The sequence below is a fragment of the Sarcophilus harrisii genome, chromosome 4 (assembly GCF_902635505.1).
Source record: "Sarcophilus harrisii chromosome 4, mSarHar1.11, whole genome shotgun sequence".
In the NCBI taxonomy this organism is placed as follows: Eukaryota; Metazoa; Chordata; class Mammalia; order Dasyuromorphia; family Dasyuridae; genus Sarcophilus; species Sarcophilus harrisii.
This window is the reverse complement of record NC_045429.1, coordinates 183,920,506-183,942,358: the sequence shown is the minus strand read 5'-3', so window position 1 is coordinate 183,942,358 and position 21,853 is coordinate 183,920,506. Positions and strand designations below refer to the sequence as shown.

Sequence of the window (21,853 nt, the reverse complement as noted above, 5' to 3'; positions counted from 1 at the left end):
AGGAAAGAATGCTTTATCCATTAGGAGGATGGTGTGATTTAAATACAAGAACTATAAAGACTGACTTCTACACACACATATAGGTATGTGTATATCTATGTATGTGTACATATATGTGTGTGCATGTATATGTATGTATATATATATATATGTATATATATATATATATATATACACTCATTATTTCTTGAAATTTAAAAGGATTATAAAACTTCCTCTTTCCTAAATTATAAGCCCCCTAATAGCAGGGATTATGTTCTGTTTTCCCTCATAGTCCCTCAAACATTATAGGCATCTAAAAATTATTTGTTGAATTTGGTGAATGCATGAAAATGTCTCCAATGTTTTCTTTGTAGGTCTTTTAGAAAAGATTCAGGCTAGCAGAAATGCTACTAAATAAAGGGAATGAAATTGTGATTTATGATAGCAGTAAAGTATCCTTTGAAAAGACTACATCTGTTTATTATTTAATTAGCAGCATGGCAGGGATTTTTTTTTGCTTTGCTTTGTTTTGGGTTTTCTTTTGTGTTTAGGAAATAAAGTTATTTTCTGTCTTGAAAGAATACCTCAGTAGTATGCACCTAATATATTGGCCAAAATCAAAGTAGCATGTGATAACTCCTGTTTCTCACCCCTAATATCTTCAAATAAGCATAAGAAAGAAATTGTAAATTTGTAATTTGGGGCCAAAATTCCAGAAAATATCCTTTTGCTTTTCATGTACTAAAAAATGAAAATATCTCCATTGTGTCCCTATCTTGACCCACACACACAAAATGAAGGTAAGGTTATATGGGGATTATTTTACCTGTAAAGAGTAAGCACAATTTTAAGGGAAAGAATCTAGAGAGAAAGCTGAAGCCAGTTTTATAATCCTCCAGACATTAATCAAGTCAGGGAATGTGGTAGGTCAACCCCACCTATCTTTCAATAAGGAGGTCCAAGCCACCCAATAAAGCCAGACTCAGGGATTCTTGCAACACTAGAAAGGAGAAAGTCTACAGAATGAGGAAGAAAATCCGAGATGAACAGTAAGCATATGACACCTGAAAGACCAAAAGTTAAAGAGAAAAACATTAAACAAAACCTAGCTCACAAGAAGACAGATCAACAGAGAGGATGACAGGAACAGAAAAAGAATGATTAAACAAGGAAGAGTCCAAAAACATGAACAAGTAGCATGCTATGAAAGAAAATGAAACAAGCCAATTCTCAACTATTCCAGGGTGGAGAATGGGCTATGTTACATTCCTAGACGACAACTATATGGCTCAGCGGATAGAGAACAGGGCCCAGAGTCAGGAACAGAATCTTCCTGAATTGAAATCTGGCCTTGCAGACTGTGTGACTCTAAATAAATCATTTGACTCTATTTGCCTCAGTTTTCCCAAGTATAAAATGAGCTGGAGAAGTAAAAGACAAACCAAATCCAGTATCTTTGTCAAGAAAACCATAAATGGGATCACAAATGAACAAGAACATTCCTAGAAAATGGAAGAAAGTTAAAAAAAATACGTTGACATATTGAACCTATGAGAAATAGAGGTTTTTTCAACCACAAGAATTATAAACCTTCACTAGAGATTGATGAAAATACACTTTTCTTCATATAATTTTTATAACAAAACATTGATTCTGATAATATGACTTTTTTCCTAACACAGAAAACATGAAATAGTCCACCAAATGAAGGAGAAAAGAGAGGCAGGGACATTGATGTCAAAAGAACTACTCTCACAGGAAAAAAGGGAAAAAGGCAAACTATAATCTCTAATCTCCCTTTCCACTCTATGGTTAAATTGCTCCCTGATGAAAACTTCAGGGCCAAATCCCAGAGTCTGATCTGAGCTCAGAAATCCCATTCAGAATGTATTGGCCAACCTGATGCTGCTAGGGTGCTCAGGAGTCCACAGACTATATTAGCAAAGGAAGATGGACAATCATTTTGCCAAGGGAGTACTGTAAGAGGGAGGGTAACAGCCACATTTCCATTTTTTGTGAACTCCTTCATCACACACTTGAGAAGATATTTTAATACTTTCTGGACTGGATTCATGAATACTTTTATGAATACTTCCCTCCTTTATAAACTTGCCATATTACAGCTCTCTTTTTTTTCTGTACTGTTTATAGCCACCAATGGGCAGAGTTTCACAAAATTGAAAATGAGGTTACTCATAAAATTACAAAACTTCTTGAAATCACAAGAGTTAAACATGCAAGTGTTAAGGATGACTATACTTATTAAAAAAGAGAAACAGGCACACTCTCCAAAGATTATGAAACAAGAGGAAGAAGGCTATTGCTATGATCCAAAAGGAGGTAATGAAGAATCAAACAAGGATGGAGGAACTGGAATTGAGAAGAGAGCATGGGTATATGATCTATTGCAGGGTTGAAGAAAACAGGTCTTTACTAGATAGAGAGCATGAAAATGAAAGAATTCAAAATAACCCATTGGTTTTAATAGGGGAGGTCTGGAGATTAATGGCAGTCATCAGAAGGAGGAACCACTTTGGAGGGAAAAAATAATCTTAGTTTTGGTTTTGTTGAGTTTGAGCTTCCAAAGGGATGAACAGGTAGATATAAGAAAACTGCAGAATATCAGAGTTAAAAAGGTCATCAGAAACCATCAAGTCCTTTTATTTATTCATTTTTTGCAAAATGTTCTCTTTTGGCAATCTGTTGAAACCTAATGACCCTTCCCCAAATAACAATTTACAATGCATAAAACAAAACAACAAAATTACAAAGAAAATTAAATGTTAATGAAAAGGAGAGATGTCATTTTTCCTATGCGAATTTATACACCATCTGAAATCTAAGGCCTTTTTCATCTGTGAATCCCAGGTTAAGACTCCCAGATTTACTCGCCTTATCTTCTAGACAGGTGAAGATGAAGCTTCTCAAGCTCAGAAGCAATTTCAAAATTTTGTTGTAAACCACAGATTGCTGTAAGATGGATCTGTGTGATTGAAAAAAGATTGACAAAGAAACAAAAAAAAAGGGAAATAGATTGAATATGACTCTTGAGGAATACCCATATGAAGGTGTTGAGAAGAGAACCAAGAATCATCACATGATTCAACTGACTGTAGAAAAGTGTTCAGAGGTGAGTGAACAGGATGATAAAGGGATTTGAGTATATGTGATATGTGGGTTGATTTAAAGAACTCAGTTTGTTTAGTATGGATACTATCAAATTCAGTGAGGATGTGATAGATGCCTTCAAGTATTTAAAGAACTGGGAAATAGAGCTACACAGTGAAATCTGCCTGCAAAGCAAAGGATTATAAAGAGAAGCAGGCCATATTTCTGACTTACAGACGAAGCCAAGCACATGAATTAATTTTTTTAACTTTTTTTCTTTAAAAAGCACCTTCCTAGAATTAAAACAACACTAGATTTTATCAATAGGTACCAGATAGGAAAGCATTTTGGATTTAGAGAAGTCAGTGCAGGTTAAAAGAACTTAAATTTGAATTAAACTTTCTTTCTGTTAAAAATCAATAAACTATAAAAGTGGAAAGTGCTACATGAAATCAGCCCAAATGAATCCATTACATGACTTTGCTTAAATATACTTTGTTATACTTTGTTGGAAGGGGTAGATATTATAGCTATTTATTTATTATTTATTGTATAATCTTGCTGTTGCCATGTACAATGAAATTCTGGTTTCTGCTCATTTCACTTAGCATCAGTTCATGTAAGTCTCTCCAGGTTTCTCTGAAATCATCCTGCTGATTGTTTCTTATGGAACAATAATATTCCATAATATTCATATACCATAACTTATTCCGCCATTCTCCAATTGATGGACATCCACTCAGTTTCCAGTTTCTGGCCACTACAAAGAGGGCTGCCACAAACATTCTTGCACATGCAGGTCCCTTTCCCTTCTTTAAGATCTCTTTGGGATATAAGCCCAGTAGTAACACTGCTGGATCAAAGGGTATGCACAGTTTGATAACTTTTTGAACATAGTTCCAAATTGCTCTCCAGAATGGCTGTATGTATTCACAATTCCACCAACAATGTATCAGTGTCCCAGTTTTCCCACATCCCCTCCAACATTCTACATTATCTTTCCCTGTCATTCTAGCCAATCTGACAGGTGTGTAGTGGTGTCTCAGAATTGCCTTAATTTGCATTTCTCTGACCAATAGTGATTTAGAGCACCTTCTCATATGACTAGAAATGTTTTCAATTTCTTTATCTGAAAATTGTTCATATCCTTTACCATTTATCAATTCCTGATAAAATTGTTTACACTTCTGAATAAATCTGGGCTTATATAAATATAAATAAATATATTGAATATATATATATAATATATATTTATATATTATATATAAGTATTTATATTTATTATATATATATAATTATTATATTACTGAATTATATATATATAAATCTGGGCTTATATAAATATAAATAAATATAATAAATAAAATTGTTTACACTTCTTACTACCACCTAAATGGGTATAACAATGGTACCTACATCTCAGGGTTGTTGTTGGGATCAAATTACATATTTGTAAAGCACTTTTTAAATCTTAAAGTACCATATAATTGCTAGTTATTATTATTAATAATAACATTTATGTGAGCAGGGAAAAGAGGATAGATACAAGGTTTATGGAGTTAGAAATAAGAGAATCTGGAAACTGACTGCATATTTGGGTGAGGAAAAGTGAGGATTTGAGGATAATACTGACATTCCAAAAACTTTGTTCTATAGGCAACTAAGTCAAGTTATCCTAATTATCTCATTCTAATGGAAGGCACAATGAAATAATATATAAAGAACTCAACTTGAATTATCTCATAGGATTATCAATGATTATCTCTTGCTACTAGGATATAATGTAATCTAATGAAAAGACCACTGAACTTATAAATCAAGGGATAGTATTCTAGTTTGAGCTCTACTATTAATTTATTGAGTGACCTTGAGCAAGTCATACTTCCTAGGTGGACTACAATTTATTCATCAGTTTTTAAAGGAGGGGCTTAAAGTATGCTAAATTATTCCCAAGATTCCTTCTAGCTCTAAAAGTTTATAATTAAAGATGAATGGCTTTTTTTTTTCCTGAAAGCTTAATTTTCCTGTAGACAATGGTCTATCAGAATCATATCAGTGTTCTACTACTCCTTACTTCCTCATTCATCTTAGCTTCAAAACAAAATAATTTAGACTGGCTAAAAGCATCTTGGCCATTGGCATTTTTCCATTTCCAAGTAATGAGCTTTATATTCTTAAAACTCTTTTGGTGCCAATACATTAACTATATACAGAGGGGTTGGTTGCCATGATTTAACCAAATAATGTTAAGATTGGGAAAAAAGGAAAAATTTACCTGAATCATTTGAGAGGTGTGTCTTTTTATCCTTAGGTCTCTTCACATCATTAGAAATCTATTTATACTGACAGTCTGAACCTTTAGCATATAATTCTTCTTGGACAGCAAATTAATTTATACCCATAAAATCAAGCAGATAATAAAGTACAGATCAACCATGTCTAGGATTCAACAAAAAGTATCCATGTGATTTAGATATCATTTAAAAGTTAACACAAAATCAATATTTGATACTTTTAATATATTTAAATTATATGGTTGTAAAATGCATTAAGAATGTAATGGAAGAAAATAAAATTATTCTAAGCCTCCAAATTTAGTATAGTCAGCACCACAGACAACATATCATTTTCACCCTATTTCCTGTACTAAAGTTTTGAAACTTGATGCAAATAGATTTTGTATAATTTTTCTATGAGATTTATAATTTAATTCTACTGTGTTCAAAGAACAGAATTATGATTAGTTGTCACTTTTGAGGGTTGAAATTGACTGTGGTTTGGCTGCATTACTAATTACTCTTCAAGACCCCTTAAATTTTTTAAACTAATTTACAGAAGGCTATTCATGCTTCTTTGAGGAAAAGAGCACATGAACAAAAGAGAATAAGTACAGTTATGGGAAATGAAATATAATTGAGCATGTGGGAAAATATTCAGAATGCATCCAATTAGTAAAGTATAAATCTGTTAGAAGAGAGTGCTACATTTGGATAAATTTCTCATTTTTTAAAAATGTGTATGTATTTACAGAGGGAAGTCCTCCAAAATCACAGAACCATGGAATTTTGGAATTGAAAATATCCTCAACAGTCACCTAATTCAGGCCATATTCTAAAAAAGAATCTTCCCTAAGTCATGTCTAGCCTCTGCTTAATGACTTCCATTGATGGAATGAGCTATTTTCACTAAAGCTTTGAATACATATTTCATTATGATGTGAATGTCATCATTCATTCTCAAAAGCTATGATAATGAACTATTATAAAGCAAGAAATGCTTTCAGTACAAGTTATCTAGTAATCTTTGTTTCATCTATGGATCAGTTTAGGTAAGTTAAGAAAGAGATAGCAATAGAGACTTGGTTCCAAAGTAATACATTGTTGTGGCAAAAAGAGAGAGAGAGAGAGAGAGAGAGAGAGAGAGAGAGAGAGAGAGAGAATTAATTAATTAATATATTGTTGTGGTTTCAACAATTCAGGAAGATACTTTCCTGAGGCAAGGAGATATCATTTGCAGATGTAGAGAGAATATCCACCCTGATGAATTCGAGAATACTTAAAATTTAGAAGTATTCAAGGTGGTTATTTGTTAATAATTCTTTAGTCATTGAAAAAAAATAGAATTTGATAAGAATGTAGATTTTCTACACATTCCTGAGTATCTTTGAATGTCATTGTTGTTAATTGTTTTCAATTTATTGTGAATATAACACATTTATATATGATTATTCACATGCTATTTTCCCCATTTGACTCTGATCTCCTTTAGAACTGTGACTATTTTTGCTTTTCTTTACATCCCATGAATACAGCACCATTCCTGGCACACAGTAGACACTTATAAGTACTGATTGATTAGCTGCCTGACATTGCTAAAAGTCTAGTTTAAGATTTTACTCCACCATCAACATCTCTAATGTGTCTGATAATTTTTCCAAACACAAAATTTTGTGACTATGTGAGATAACACTTTATGATTTAGATATAGAAGTTTAATTATATCTAATCTTTTTTTCTCCATACAATTTAGATATGGAAGAGGCTTTTTAAATCATTTACTTAAGGCTAACTGTATGAAATCACCTTCCTACTCACTGAGTGTACCAAGACAAAAATGAAATAGCCCCTGCTTCCAAGTAACATATTTTAAAGAGCACCTCATCTAAGTCCCTGATTTTCCAGAAGGGTAAATTAGAAAGAGGAAATGATTTGCCATGGCCCAAAGGTAGTAACTGTAAGCACAGTCAAGATTTGAATCCATGTTATCTGGGTCTGAATATGAAAATGCTCTTTCCACTAAACTATACTCTAATCAGCAGATCTTTGATAGCAATCTGCTGAAAGCCTTGAAAAAAATGATCAAATAAAACATAGTTCTCATATACTATAGATTATTTTGACATGCCTTGATAATTTAATAGTTGCACCCATTACCATGCACAAAAACATGAATAATCAGGACTCTGTGGTAGTATTTCTAAATATTGGACCACAAAACATAACTTTGATTTTACCTTCTTTTAATTGAATGGCCAACCCTTCGTCTGAAATTAGAAGAAATTCATTGGCAATTTAATTAAAGACATTCTTATTTATATTTCATCATTTCTTTAAGATTGGCAGGAGCTCTAAAGAGATTTGGCAAGAGCCAAGGAAGCACGTTCAAGTGGATAAAAAATGACTTTTGAATTGACTCAACCTCCTTTACTTTTTTATTTTTTACTTCCAATTTTGCATTACAAAAGAAGGGGGAGAAAGGGGGTTGTTGAAGACCGAGTGCACACGCTAGATTTTATTGAAAAATCACTTTTGTCTGACTCAAGTCCTAAAACTAAAGGGTTGAATTTAGAATATTTTAAAGCCAAATGAGAAACTTTTTGCATTATTCATAAATGGAATAACCAGATAATCGAAGAAACATTTCTCCTAATGTTTTCATGTTTTTTTTTCTTAATATAGCTCTGCTTTTCTTTATCTGCATTATTCCATTTATTCCTTCTTCTCTTTGTTAAAATTAGAATACTGTAGATGGTATCTTGTGCTTGAAAAATTCAAACTCAAGACTTTCTATTCTTTTCTGATGCCATTTTAAAAATGTACCTAAATAGTTTTTTATAACTCATTTGCAATTAGTTATATTATTTCATTGTGAACCCTAATACTTGATGTCTATGTTTCTGCAGAAATAAAAAAGAAATTCTCTGAATTATTAGCAATGCTGTTTTCTACCCTAATGCAAGGCTTCTATAATTTTTTTGTCTAAACTAATTCCATAAACTAATAAAAAAAATAGTTACCTATGGAGACAGTGAAGAAAATTCCTTTTAAACAAATTAATATTTTTAGGACAGAATCAAGAGCCCAAAAGATCTAAGTAGTGTAGGATTCTGGGATGAAGCTAAGATGAAAGTAAATAGAGCTAAATAAGGCCTTATTGTGTTCAAAATATCTGCTCTCCAAATATAGCATGAGGAAACCTGGCTAATCGCTGCCAAAAAAAAAAAAAATCTTGGGTTTTACTGGGCTATATTCTCAATATAAAATAGCAATGAGATGTGGCAGCTTAAAAGTCTAATGGAATCTTTGCCACTATAAATGGATGTTCAAAGGGAGGGAGGTAATAAATCCTAGAGTATTTTTCATGGTAGATCACATATAATTCAGAGTATTGTGTCTAATTCTAAGTACCATATTTTAGGAAAAAATGTGTCATTTCAATCATGTCTGACATTCTGTGACCACATTTGGGGTTTTCTTGGCAAAGAGACTGGAGCATTGCTATTTTCTTCTCCAGATCATTTTATAAATGAAGAACTTGAGGCAAACAGGTTTAAGTGACTTTACCAGGATCACACAGCTAGTAGGTGTCTGAAACTAGACAAACTAAAATATGAGTTTTTATGACTCAAGGCCTAGCACTATCTACCAGAGCACCTAACTAACTTCCAGGACAACAACAAAAAAGACAACCATGGCACTAAGGAAATGGGACCCATTAAATAAATTGGAGATGTTTATCCTGGAGAAAGTAAGACTTTGTGGTGACATAATAGCTATCTTCAAATATTTAAATGGCAAAGTCTGGTATATAGAAGAAAGTACTTTACGTCTTCTACCTGGCTCCAGAAGGCAGCACTTTGAGCACTGAGTAGAAGCTTCAATCAAATTGGGAAAAACTTCTAACAAAAAAAAAAAAAAAAAAAAAAAAAAAAAAAAAAAAAAAAAAACTTCTGATCAAAAACAGAACTTCTTGTCTTAGAAGTAATGAGTTTTCTTCACTGAAGTTCTGGTAAAGGTTACTTAAATGTTATTCCCTCTTTATATATTCTTTTTTAATTAATAAATATATAGAACTTATACCCTGATAAAGATTAGACATATTTAGAAGAGTCTTCCTCCTCTACAATTTTATGATTTTGTGAATTGAAATCACATCCAGTGAAGTAAAATTCTAATGGAAATGGATATCTATTAACATTATCTATGTTGCATTGTACTTTTATTTATTTTGTTGAACATTATCCAATTATATTTTGATCTGATTCATGCTTTACTCGGGAGATTTGCAGGTGTTTTCACCTATGGCCCTTTTTTGACACCTGTGAAGTAAACAATTCCAAAAACATTCTCTACAATCATACTACATTATTTCAGATCATAGTGTTTAGCTTAAGAAAACATTATAAGTGTTTTGGGGTTTTTTTAAGTGTATAGATTATAAACATTCAAGGATCAGAACTAATAATAAGTTTTCTAAAAAGGAAGGAAGGAAGGAAGGAAGGAAGGAAGGAAGGAAGGAAGGAAGGAAGGAAGGAAGGAAGGAAGGAAGGAAGGAAGGAAGGAAGGAAGGAAGGAAGGAAGAAGGAAGGAAGGAAGGAAGGAAGGAAGGAAGGAAGGAAAGAAGGAAGGAAGGAAGGGAAGAAGAAAGGAAAGAAGGAAGGAAGGAAGGAAGGAGGGGAAGGAGGGAGAGAGGGAGGGAGGAATAAAAAAAGAAGGAAGAAATAGTGACTTTTTTGTCAAGAAAAGCAAATATTTGGAGGAAATCCAGACTTGTGATTTAATTGGTATGAAGAACTCCTCATTTGGAAACTCCCTCCATCAGTGAATCTTTTTTTTAACTTTCATAAACATAGGTACACAGATTTAGAGTTGGAAAGAATACTAAACCAAACTCCTCATTTTTCACTTAATCTTAGAGACTATAGTCTTAGAGAAGGTCCCTTCAAAGATAAATGATTTCTTACTGTTGGTCTATAAGTGTAAGAATGATTATTCTAACCCAAGTCTTCTTGACTCCAACGTTTATTCTTCATATACTATAACAAATGCTTCTGATAAGTATGGAAATATATTTAGAAGAATTGCACACATTTAATCTATATTGGATTACTTACTATCTAGAAGAGCAATGAGTTGGGGAGAGGGGGAGAAAAATTTGGAACACAAAGTTTTGCAAGGATGACTGTTGCATGTCTTTGCATGTATTTTGGGGAAAAAAAGCCATTATTTTTTAAAGGCTTCTCATATAGGTTAAATATATTCACTTACAAGTAGTCAAAAAGACCTCCTTTATTCTGTATCTCACTCCTGATCCAACTATCTTATCAAACTTACCAAACGAAAACAAATCAAAATAGTTAACATGAGCTTGCAACAACCAACATCACTATAAGATTAATGGCACAATTTAATATAAAATCATTGTTCATTTTTTAGGGTTTCATAAACAATCTGTTTTGTCTTAACTGCCTGATGAAACATTTTACTTATTAAAAATTACTGAACATCAAGGGCTTAAGTCTTACTTCAAATGAGTTTGGCCATTAAGATAATCAAGAGAAAGAAAAAGAAAAATATCAAGTTAAAATGATAACCAAATGAGACATATAGAGAGCCATAGGAATGGTAGCATATAGTCCATATTCACAATATGTACCATAGTTTGTTGTTTTAAGGCATCATTGATTGAGATATCAGAACAAAAAAAATCCATATTTGAAAATGGTGAATTACAATTCTATTATTAAGCATTCCAATTAATACAATCAAAATTGCTATCCAAATTATTATACTGCTAAATATATTATCTAAACTTGTATAAATACATTTTAAGTGGATGTGTATTTAATAATCAGCTATATTATTGAAGCTGAGAAATGAGACAAGACATGAGTGTATTATAGAAGGTATGCAAATTATATCTCTTGTGTATCACCCTTCAACATAGGTGGCCTACATGTTACCCTAACTCTAAATATTATTTTGTATAAAAAGTAATATTTTTAAAAGTCCCACATTTTATGCCCTGGGTATTATACTAGAGTCAACTTCCTACCTTGTCCTGACATTTAATTGAAGAAATGATATATGTAGAAATATATACACTCTGCTTTCCATAATAATTTTTGGGGGTTTTTTTGTAATATCACTGTCCTTTTCTGTCAAAGCATTTTTATTTTTCAATTTATTTCAATTCATTAAACTAAAGGTTGCAATGTTTCTACTTCCCATATCATTAAATAAGAAGAATAAAGGAAGGCTAAAGTTGAGTAGATTGAAATTATATATATATATATATATATATATATATATATATATATATATATATATATATATATATAATTTTTTCTCCACAACTAGGTCAATCTTCTTGACTTTAAGAAATAAAGAAAATATCAATGACACATGGCAAAATAGCAGCTGCATGCTATGGCAGAAAGAACCCTAGATTTTTCATATGCTTGGTCCAAGCACTGAATGAGCAAATCAATATCATTGTATGTAAGAAAGAGGTAACCATACTTGCACTAGCTATCATTGGAAGGAAGTATTATATGTTTGACCTAATATAATTTTCCCTTGAAAAGTTATATGATATTTGCTAAGGGATGAAGGTGGGAAATAGGTTTTATTCCTATTTTATAAGAACTGAAAAATATGCCATTATAGTAAATCAGTGTACATATATGCAGTCAGTGATAGTAAGGTATTTATTATGTTAAGTGTTTTGAATTCACTGCATTTAAGAGTACAGTTCCTAGAAGTTTTACACACAGCTGGGATCAAACAATATTTGATTGACTTGACTGTCTCTACTGCCCTCCTCTGTCTAGAAAGTTATTTTCCTTATTAAAGGACAGAAATCTGCTCCAGTGAGACTTTTTGTTCAAAGAGCAAAAGGATGGCAAACTAACTAAGAGAAGAAAATGAAACTCCAAGATGCCATGACTTTCTCCTCTTGATCTAAGTCTGTAACTTATCTATAAGAAGTATCATCTAAATTCATACTGGAGCTAACTTCATGAAGATATCTCAACTCTGTACACATGTGGCTTTCAATTCCTGGTTTTCTTGTTAATATGGGGGTAAATATGTAAGTTTAAAAATTTGTGGCTTATTCTCCTTTCCTCCAGATTAGAATGATCAGGAAGATTTTAGGATGAAAAAGACCATGAAGCCATGACAGCATAAATATGAAAATCTCTGCATTTAAAAAATATATTTATCAAGCAAATATCTACTTTATTTTTATTTAAGGAAATAAATGAAATGCTAAGAATCCATACGTTGTTTTAAAAGTGATAAAAGTAAAATGTAAGCATGTGTTGATACCAAAGACTTTGAGATCATCCAATCATCCAATTTAATTAATCCTTAATATATGTATGTATTATATGTATTACATATTTTTAAATAAATAACCCAATATGAAGCCATTCCATTTCTCCAGGTTTACTTTTGTTTTGTCTAAAGCAGCAATAAGTAGCCACATAATACAAGATAACAAGGCTGCTTTTCTAGAAGCCATATGTTAAACTATGGAAAACATTATCATGGTATGGCATATGTTCTGCAAGCCCCAGGACACAGATGGGTCTTGTTTCCTCTAGACAGCTGCAGCTGGGAAACAGCATTGCATCCTCCTACAACTCCCTTTGGGTCATCATGAAATCTGAAGAGTTTGGGTCCCGTTATGTATTTCCTAAGCCATGATGTTATTGGGCAGACATTCTTTTATCACTGGAAATTATGAATGGGCACAGCATGGTATTTCCCACTAGCCTTATGGTGCACGTGTCCTCCCTGCTCTTTGGTGCCCTTTAAAGCTGGCCATATCCATGGCCAAGTACACAGTTCATTAGTTACTTTACCTTTTGATTTGGATTTCAAGACACTAAACTCCTACAGCTTTTAGAAATTCTGATTCAAAACCTCTTCAGACCCCATACACTATCAGCACAATTTGCTCTTCTCCCCCTAAAGGAGAACTTAGTGGAACTCATAATCTTTCTTGTCTTACTAAAAATTCCTAGTTTGTGTCCAAAGTGCTTTCGAAAAATCACACAAAATGATTTACTCCTCCATTTCACCCTCCCCAACCCTCAAATAACCGAATTACATAAATAAAACATTATGTAAAAAGTGCTTTGGTACAATTTATGAGGAGTGAATTTCACAAGAGCTAGCTCATTGTAAAAAAATTCAACTTATCTTTTCCTGATCCTTTTATTCCCTAGAAAGAAAGAAATTTATGTCAGTTTAAAAAAATCTATTACTGTTTCTCATAACTGAATCCATTATTTTTCTCCAAGATCCATCAGGTAAAAACAAGAATAATAGATTGCTTTGGCAGAGCCTTGAACATAAAAGTCCCCAAGAATCAGATGCAATAAGTTAAACCCATTTTAGTGTGTACTGTAATTGAAAACGATAACCTTGCTTTTCCATTTTGAAATCAGGTTTTAGAGAAAAGTTCATAATTGTTAGCTGTTACTAAAGGACAAATTATATAGTAGTTGAATTTGAACATATAGATTATTTCAGTTTGTGCCTATAGAAAATCAAATAAATTTGTATTCTTAAGTCTGTCTGCAACATAGATCATTTTGTTTCCCTTGGTCACCACAGTAAGATTTTAACCTTTTTTCTGCCAAAAGGTATTTATTAGGTCCTTCAAATGTGATAGATGAAAAGGTTATTAGCAAAGTGCTGAAGCTGACCCTGTGAAGCTATCTACTAGTCCACCTCACTCTCTCAACAGTGTACTCTATAATTCAGCAACGCTGACTTTTTTGTTATTTCTTACATGATGTACTCCATTTCCCCATTCTACCCATTTTCACTGGCTGTACCGCACAGGCTGTACTGCCTGGAATGACCTCCATCCTCATTTCTGCCTCCTGATTTTTACAACTTCCCTCAAATTTCAGCTAGAACCTTGCCTTCCAAAATTAACCTTTTCCAGTCTCCCATAATGTTAATGCCTTCATTCTGTTGATTGCAGGGCTTTCTGAGCTCTTATTTGATTGCTAAGTCACATCCAGATACACTGCAGCTTGACCTCAACCTCATAATGTCATTGGTCCTCTGATAGAAATACAAAGGATGAACAACAAACTTACTCTATCTTATATGTATCTAGCTTTTATGGAGTAGTTCCTATGTTGTCTCTCCATTAGACTGCAATCTCCTTGAGGACAGGACTTCTTTTGCCTTTGTATCTTTGGCACTTAGCACAATACCAGGCACCCAATAAGTACTTCATAAATTTTTATTGGCTGATTGATTGTTCTTAAGTTAAATTTGATCATTGCTTGTGGTGTTGAGAAACCACAGCATGACCCAGTGAAAAAAATGCTAGATTTTTAAGGCAGGAGACGTGAGTAAAAAATCTTGACTCTTCTGTTTCTTCCTATGTAAAATGTAGTTTCTTCATCACATATCACATATATGCGATCTTGTGCTCTTATAGTTGACTATTTTGTGGCTCCACACACTCACGTTGATATAAATCCTTGAAGGTCAGCCCTTATTTTCCCCTAGGGAGAGAACAAAAATCATGTTCACAATTTCTTTTTCACTTACTTAACAGTACCTTTCACTATGCCCTGCTTTCACAGAGTTCTCATTAAGAGTATGAATAAGTGCTGCTCATCTACAGAGAAATAATAATTTTTTTAAATTTTTGAATTGAAGGTCACACCATAAATGAAAATAGAACCTAATGAGGTAACTTTCACAGCTATGATTGGGAGGAATATCCTCAACAAACCAAATTAAACAAAGGATAGAGAAAATTGCAGAAGAAAATATATAATTCTGATAGCATAAGATTGAAAAGTTTCAGAAACTATTTTACTAACCTAGAAAAAATAACAACAAAATTCATCTGGAAGAACAAAAGGTCAAGAATTTCAAGGGAATTAATGAAAAGAAAAGCAAATAAAGGTGGCCTATCTGTACCAGATCTAAAACTATATTATAAAGCAACAGTCACCAAAATCATTTAGTACTGGCTAAGAAATAGAGCAATTGATCAGTAGAATAGGTTAGGTTCACAGAACAAAATAATGCATGACTATAGCAATCTAGTATTTGACAAACCCAAAGACCCCAGCTTTAAAGGAGCCTGAACATCATCTTGCAAGAAAATATCAAGGAAAATTCTAGAATCAGAAGGCTAAAATAGAAATTTTCTATCATTTCCTAAGATTCTAAAATGAAAACTTCCAGAAATATTATAGCTAAATTCAGAATTCCCAGATCAAGGAGAAAATTATTGCAAGTATACAGAAACAATTCAAGCATAGTAGAACTACAATCAGGATAATACAATATTTAGCAGCTTCTACATCAAAGAATTAGGGAACAAGGAATATGATATTCCAGAGTGCAATGGAGCTAGGATTACAAATAAGAATCACCTACCCAGCAAAACTGAGTATAATTCTTGAGGGGAAAATATGGACATTCAATGAAAGAGAGGACTTTCAAACTTTTGTGATGAAATGACCAGAGCTGAGTAGAAAATTTGATTTTCAAATACAGGACTCAAGAGAAACATAATGAGGTATTCGGGAAAGCGAAATCATAAGGAACTCATAAGATTTATCTGCTACATTCCTAAATGGGAAGATACTTGTAATTCATAAGAAGTTCTTTGCTATTATTGCAGAAAGAGTATATATAGAGACAGAAGGCACAAGTGTAAGTTAAATATGAAGGGATACTATATAAAAAATAAAACCAAAGGATATACTGGGAGAAAGAGAAAGGTTGGAATGGTGTAAATTATCTGCCATAAAAGAGGCAAGAAAAAGCTATTATAATGGAAGAGGAGGAGAAAGGAAGGGGAGTGAGTGAATCTTACTCGTATCAGAATTGGCTCAGATACGAAATAGTACACACCCTATATCTGTATAGAAGTCTATCATACCTTCCAGGAAAGTCGAAAGAGAAGGGAATAAGACAAAGGGGAGGGTGATAGAAGAGAGAACACATTAAGGGAGAGCCTGGTCAGAAGTAAAACTTTTGACGAGGGACAGGGTGAAAGGGAAGAGAGAATAGAACAAACAGGTGGGAAATATAGTTAGCAATAGTAATTTTTAAAAGAAGTCTGAAGTAAGTTTCTTTGATGAAGGCCTCATTTCTCAAATTTATATGAAACTGAGTCAAATTTATTTTTTTAAAAATATAATGAAGAATAATGGATTTGTCATGCAAGGCTCTATTTGAAACTTGGCTCTCTACTTGTTGTGGAAGCAGACACAAAACTGGGAACAAATCAGATGCCCACCTATTGGAAATAAATTGGTATGAGTATAACTAAAAAGAATTACAAGTTATTAAAAACTATATGAAAGATTGCTCCAAATCAATAAGAGAAATACATATGGAAATAACCCCATGGTCTCACCTTACAACTAATACATTGGCAAAGATGACCAAAAATGAATGTCTGTGTGGGATAGGTCATAAAATACATACTAAATATTCTGTTAGTTGATCTGTAAATCCGTTCAGCTAATCTGCAGGACAATTTGGGATTATGCCCTTTTTAAAAGAAATTATTCAGGCTAATGACTGAAGAAACCCTACTTTTTCTTACCAGAAAAGGTTTGCAAAGCTACAAAATAATTTAAGGCAAAAAGGTTAGTAAGAGAGACCTAGAGACAAACATATGTTCACTGCCAATTAGTGGTGATTTCATTTTTTTCCTTCAAATATAAGTACATTTTTCATGAAAACAATAGAACTCCCAGGAACTCTAGGACTTATGAATTCTTTACCTTGCTCAGATGATCTGTTTTTTCCAAAATTAGTTTGATACCTATTTCTCAAACCTCCTGAGTTACAGTTGTTTCTTATACATACACCAGGGTAGAATAACTCATCAACTTTGCAGTATGATTCTGCACATTAAGAAATTTAAAGTAATGTTGATTATTCTCATATGACACATACTATAGGTATATAGAAATCTCCCCATTTCCTTTTACAAAATGAGAGAGATTTAAATTCTTTTCCTCAACAGCTGCTTCATTTTTCTGCATAGTGCAAAAAAGTGCAATTACTCCCAGTACAATCAAGACATTTAATATGGCTTTACCATCATTGTAGTTACAGGATATTTTAAAAGAGAAGAGGGGGGAAATCTCAAAGCACAGGTCCTGCTGTGCAGCAAAGCAATCATATTCCTTCATAATAACAGCCGGATGAGATTCAGCAAACTGAGGAATAATGAATAACCACACTAATCAGCAAACAGGAAAATGCTGCCACAGATAAGAGAGTAAAAATCGACCATCATCTGTTGATTCTTATGATCACTATTTCAACCAATAAATAGAAATAGCTTCAAAATGAGGCAGGGAAGAGGGAAAGAGCTTGTTTTCAGTTTATTCTTGCCAGGCAGGTAGCTGTTGGGAGTATTATTTCTGCACTGTCCTTCAGTGTTGTCCAAACAAAGAAATGTAGATATAATAATTTCTATAGTACACAGTCAAAGTATCCCATATTGGAATCTTTTTCCTTCCAGATTTCAAAACTAAGTTGATTTTGCAGTTGATAGCTGGGTTATGTTTCTGAACCAGTAATTTTTTTTTATTCTTTCATGAACATCCATTGCCCCATCTCCAATTTCATCTAACAAAATTATTTGTATCCAAGTAAGAGGTAGAATCTAATTCATAATAATAATCCTCAAGACTCAAGTGCAGTGATTCAAACGTTGGCCGATCTTTGGGATCCACATTCCAGCATTGCAACATGATGTTGTAGAGTTCCAATGGACAGTTATCTGGTTGAGGAAGTCTATAGTTTTGATCCAACTTCTGGATTACCTGCATCCCAGTCATACCTATAAGAGAGAGAGAGAGAGAGAGAGAGAGGAAAAGAAGGAGAGAGGGAAAGAGAAAGATAAACATAAACCAAATAGTTGAAAACATTTTAAAAATTGTTTTTAAATACTTTTATTCTATGGCATAATGAATAGAAACTTGGCCTTAGAGTCAGGAAGAACTGTGTCCAAGCCTCATCTTTAAGTGGAACATTGAACAAATCCCCACTGAACAAGGTCTTCCTCCGAAGGCCATAGGGATTAAACCAAAACTTGTCCTTGCATATGATATATATATATATATATATATATATATATATATATATATATATATGTATATATATATATATATACATATAGATATAGATATATTAATCTCATACTCTACTTACTCCCTTCTATGACTTTACAAAGCATCCCATTAATATTAAACATGTTATCTTCAGCAGAAAGGCAAGCTTTTGAATAAATTACTCACCTGGATAAGGCATCTTGCCATAAGTAATAATTTCATAAAGAAGTATCCCAAAAGACCATACATCAGACTTAATGCTGAATTTGTGGGATCGAATGGCTTCAGGTGCTGTCCATTTCACTGGAAGTTTGATTTCTGGTTTTGATTCATAGATGTCTTCATTTTCTACCTGTTAAAACATTGATAAAGACAATTTAAGCTAAAGCATTCCTCTTTTTCCCCCTCACCATCTTTCTTCCTCTATAAAGTATCTTATTGCAAAACAAAATGGAAAGAGTCTGCATGCTGTTTGTCTCCTTGAGAATCATCGTGGCAGATGTAAAATCTGGGATACATTGCTGCAAAAATCCATCAGGAGTCACCAACCATAAATTCAGCCATTGGTAAGTGAACACCTACTAAGAGTAAGTCAACATCCAAGGACTGATAAAAGGAATCCCGATGGTACAGAGGGCCACATGGCAAGGCTGACTTCACATCTGGTTTTCAATAAATAGAACAAATGACAGCAAGAACTGTTTTCTATTTTCTGATTTACTGATGGTATTGAAGGACCATTGATTTTGATAATTATCACTTAACCATGTTTTAAAACTAGAAAACAGACTCCAAATGAGTTAAATGATTAGGGTCTTCTCATTGTGATTCTAATTAATTTAACTAAAGAGAGCATGATAGATTTGTGAGAATTAAAACAGTTATTTACTTATAGATGAGCTACCCATACTGCAAGTCTATAAAGTAAGGAAACATGTTGGAAATCATAAAATTACATTTGGAGAAAAAATGGGATTGTGTAGTATAATATTCTATTATTTCAGTCGTGCTGAGACACAACATCAATATAGGAAATATAAAGAACCAAAGGAAAAAACTGACCAAAATGGCAGTAAAGTATTAAGGAGAGGGTCACTCGGTTCAAAGAGAAATGGCACACATTTGTAAGAGCATAAGGGATAATCCTACATTTAGTAATTGATGCTGTAAGTTTCAACCAAAGATTCAATAACATGTATCTCCTCCTTGTACTTCTAAGCAAATGTGACTGTCTCTGTATTTGTATACATATATTCATAACTAAAGAACCAATAATCTTTCTACTACTCCATTAGATTGTAAGCTCCTTGAAAGCACAAAACATTTTTGCCTTTCTTTGAATGCCCAGTGTTTAAAACAATGCCTAGAACACATCTGATGTTTAATAAATGCTTGCTAACTTAATTTGACAGTGCTGTCTGTCTATGAACAATGATGTGGGAATGTATGAAGTTGAAATATATGTGACCACACAACAGATCTGGAAAATAAAGGGAAAAAAAAAGGTCAAAGAGAAAATCAGAAGAAATTTTGTAGGGAAAAAATATCCATCCTAAAAGTGAGTGGAAACTGAGAGAGCAGTAAAGTGGACTATTTTAGTAAGTAGGCCATTTAGGCAGCAGTAGGTCATAAAATAGCCTATATGTTTCTTTACTATCTATGATCTATTAAGACATGGTTCCACAGTATCTAAAGTTTATTTTAAAGTCATGCAAGAAAAAAAATCATCTTCCCAAAAGTCTTTCTAGCCTGTTCCTTCTAAGCTCAGCTGAAGTTGGAAACAAAATAGCAGCTTCTGCCTTTCACATTACCCTAGATCTCATTGTTACCAGTTTAATTTGGGGTGCTAAAGTAAAACCAGACAAAAACTCTTTCCTTTTCTTTGACTAAATAGGCATCTTCTCAGTATAATTGCCTTACCTATAAAGTATCCCTTTTCTCACTGTTACCTTTCTGCAGATCTATTATTCTGACAGAAGTTGGCCCTCAGGTCAAGTACCTTTCTAATAAGCAAGTCCATAGGAAGTACAACATGTCACTATATTATTAGATAGCTATGTGACTATGCAGGCTTCTAGCAAGGTTGGCTAATTAACTTAATATAAAAATGTTATAAAAATACCAAAAGCTAGCATTTACATAGCTCTTTAATATTTGCAAAATATTTTCTAAATATTGTTTTTTCTGATCCTCACAACAGCCCTATGAGGGAGATGCCATTATCATCCCTATTTTGCAGATAGAGCAACTTCAATGGAGAAAGGTTAAGTGATTTGCCAAAAATCATACAGCTAAATGCCTGAGACAGGATTTGAATGCAGGTCTTGACCCTAAGTCAAATATTTTATCCAGTGTTTCATCTAGTTGCCTCTAAAATTTTATTCTCTAAACAAATCCTGGTTCTCAAAATTACCAACATTTTCGCATGACTCCATAAAGCTATCATTCTCAACTTATAGCAGGAGTGTTGACCACAAGCTATTTTCTTTTGTAATTAAAATTTGTTAAAAAGGATGTGTAACTTTTATTTTCAGGATAAATTAAATCACTCAAGAATCTAACATACATTTGCAACAAAGTCAGTATCACTTTAAATGATTTTCACAAACTCATTTTTATCTTGGACACAATAGGCTGGTAGAGTTGCTCTGTAGTATCATTTGTACCTAATGAAATGAGGCATGGACCAAGAGTATAAGAAATATTGTTTCAGTAATTGATAGTGTATCTTTAAATTCCAAAAAAAAAAAAAACATCAAAAAGCAATTTACCAATGTAAAGATTTAATATCCAAATTTACCTTAAAAACTCTTGCAAGTCCAAAGTCTGCAACTTTGTAAACATTATGTTCACCAACAAGGACATTTCTGGCAGCCAGATCTCTGTGGATGTAATTCTGCGATTCTAGATAAGCCATTCCTGAGGCAACTTGAGCTGCCATGTCTAGCTGTTGAGGCAGATGGATTTTGGACCCAGCATCATCTAGACAAGAGGGGGTAGGGGAAGCTATAACAGTATGTCAAATAATTACACTGTTCCAACAAATTCTGTTTTTTTCTTAAATGTCTATGCTGTCATTAATTGGGATTAACACTTATAGGATTAATTCAGGAATTAGTAAATAAAGACCAGTTCAACTGAAATCTCAGAAAAATAAGATAAACACCCTAATAAGTACAAGCATACATTTACTGCTAACCAGTAGATGTTTTCTTACCTTTATATCTTGTCTTCTACTGTTCTTACGAATGTATTCCCACCTTCCTGGCTCACAAACTTCTTTTCCTTTACTGTCATCATAATTATATATTTTTTCAAAAAATCAATTATTATTCTAATTTTGACTTAGAGACT

General features: G+C 33.0%; 1 protein-coding gene across 2 annotated transcripts in view; it reads right to left on the bottom strand.

Moving 5' to 3' along the window:
* Nucleotides 1–12,645: 12,645 nt before the first annotated feature.
* FRK (fyn related Src family tyrosine kinase) overlaps nucleotides 12,646–21,853 on the bottom strand; it is a 115,692-nt gene continuing 106,484 nt past the window's right edge. The window contains exons 6-9 of one of the 2 annotated variants that reach the window (XR_004233629.1): nucleotides 21,300–21,481; nucleotides 18,686–18,851; nucleotides 17,479–18,228; nucleotides 12,646–14,908 (exon numbers count right to left, since the gene is read on the bottom strand). Coding sequence is in view for 1 of the 2 variants with exons in the window: in XM_003769373.4 (XP_003769421.1) it covers nucleotides 18,011–18,228; nucleotides 18,686–18,851; nucleotides 21,300–21,481 (566 nt within the window). In the remaining variant the exon portion in view is untranslated. Of the gene's footprint in view, nucleotides 14,909–17,449; nucleotides 18,229–18,685; nucleotides 18,852–21,299; nucleotides 21,482–21,853 lie in introns of those variants that run through there. The other variant, XM_003769373.4, reaches the window with a different exon arrangement.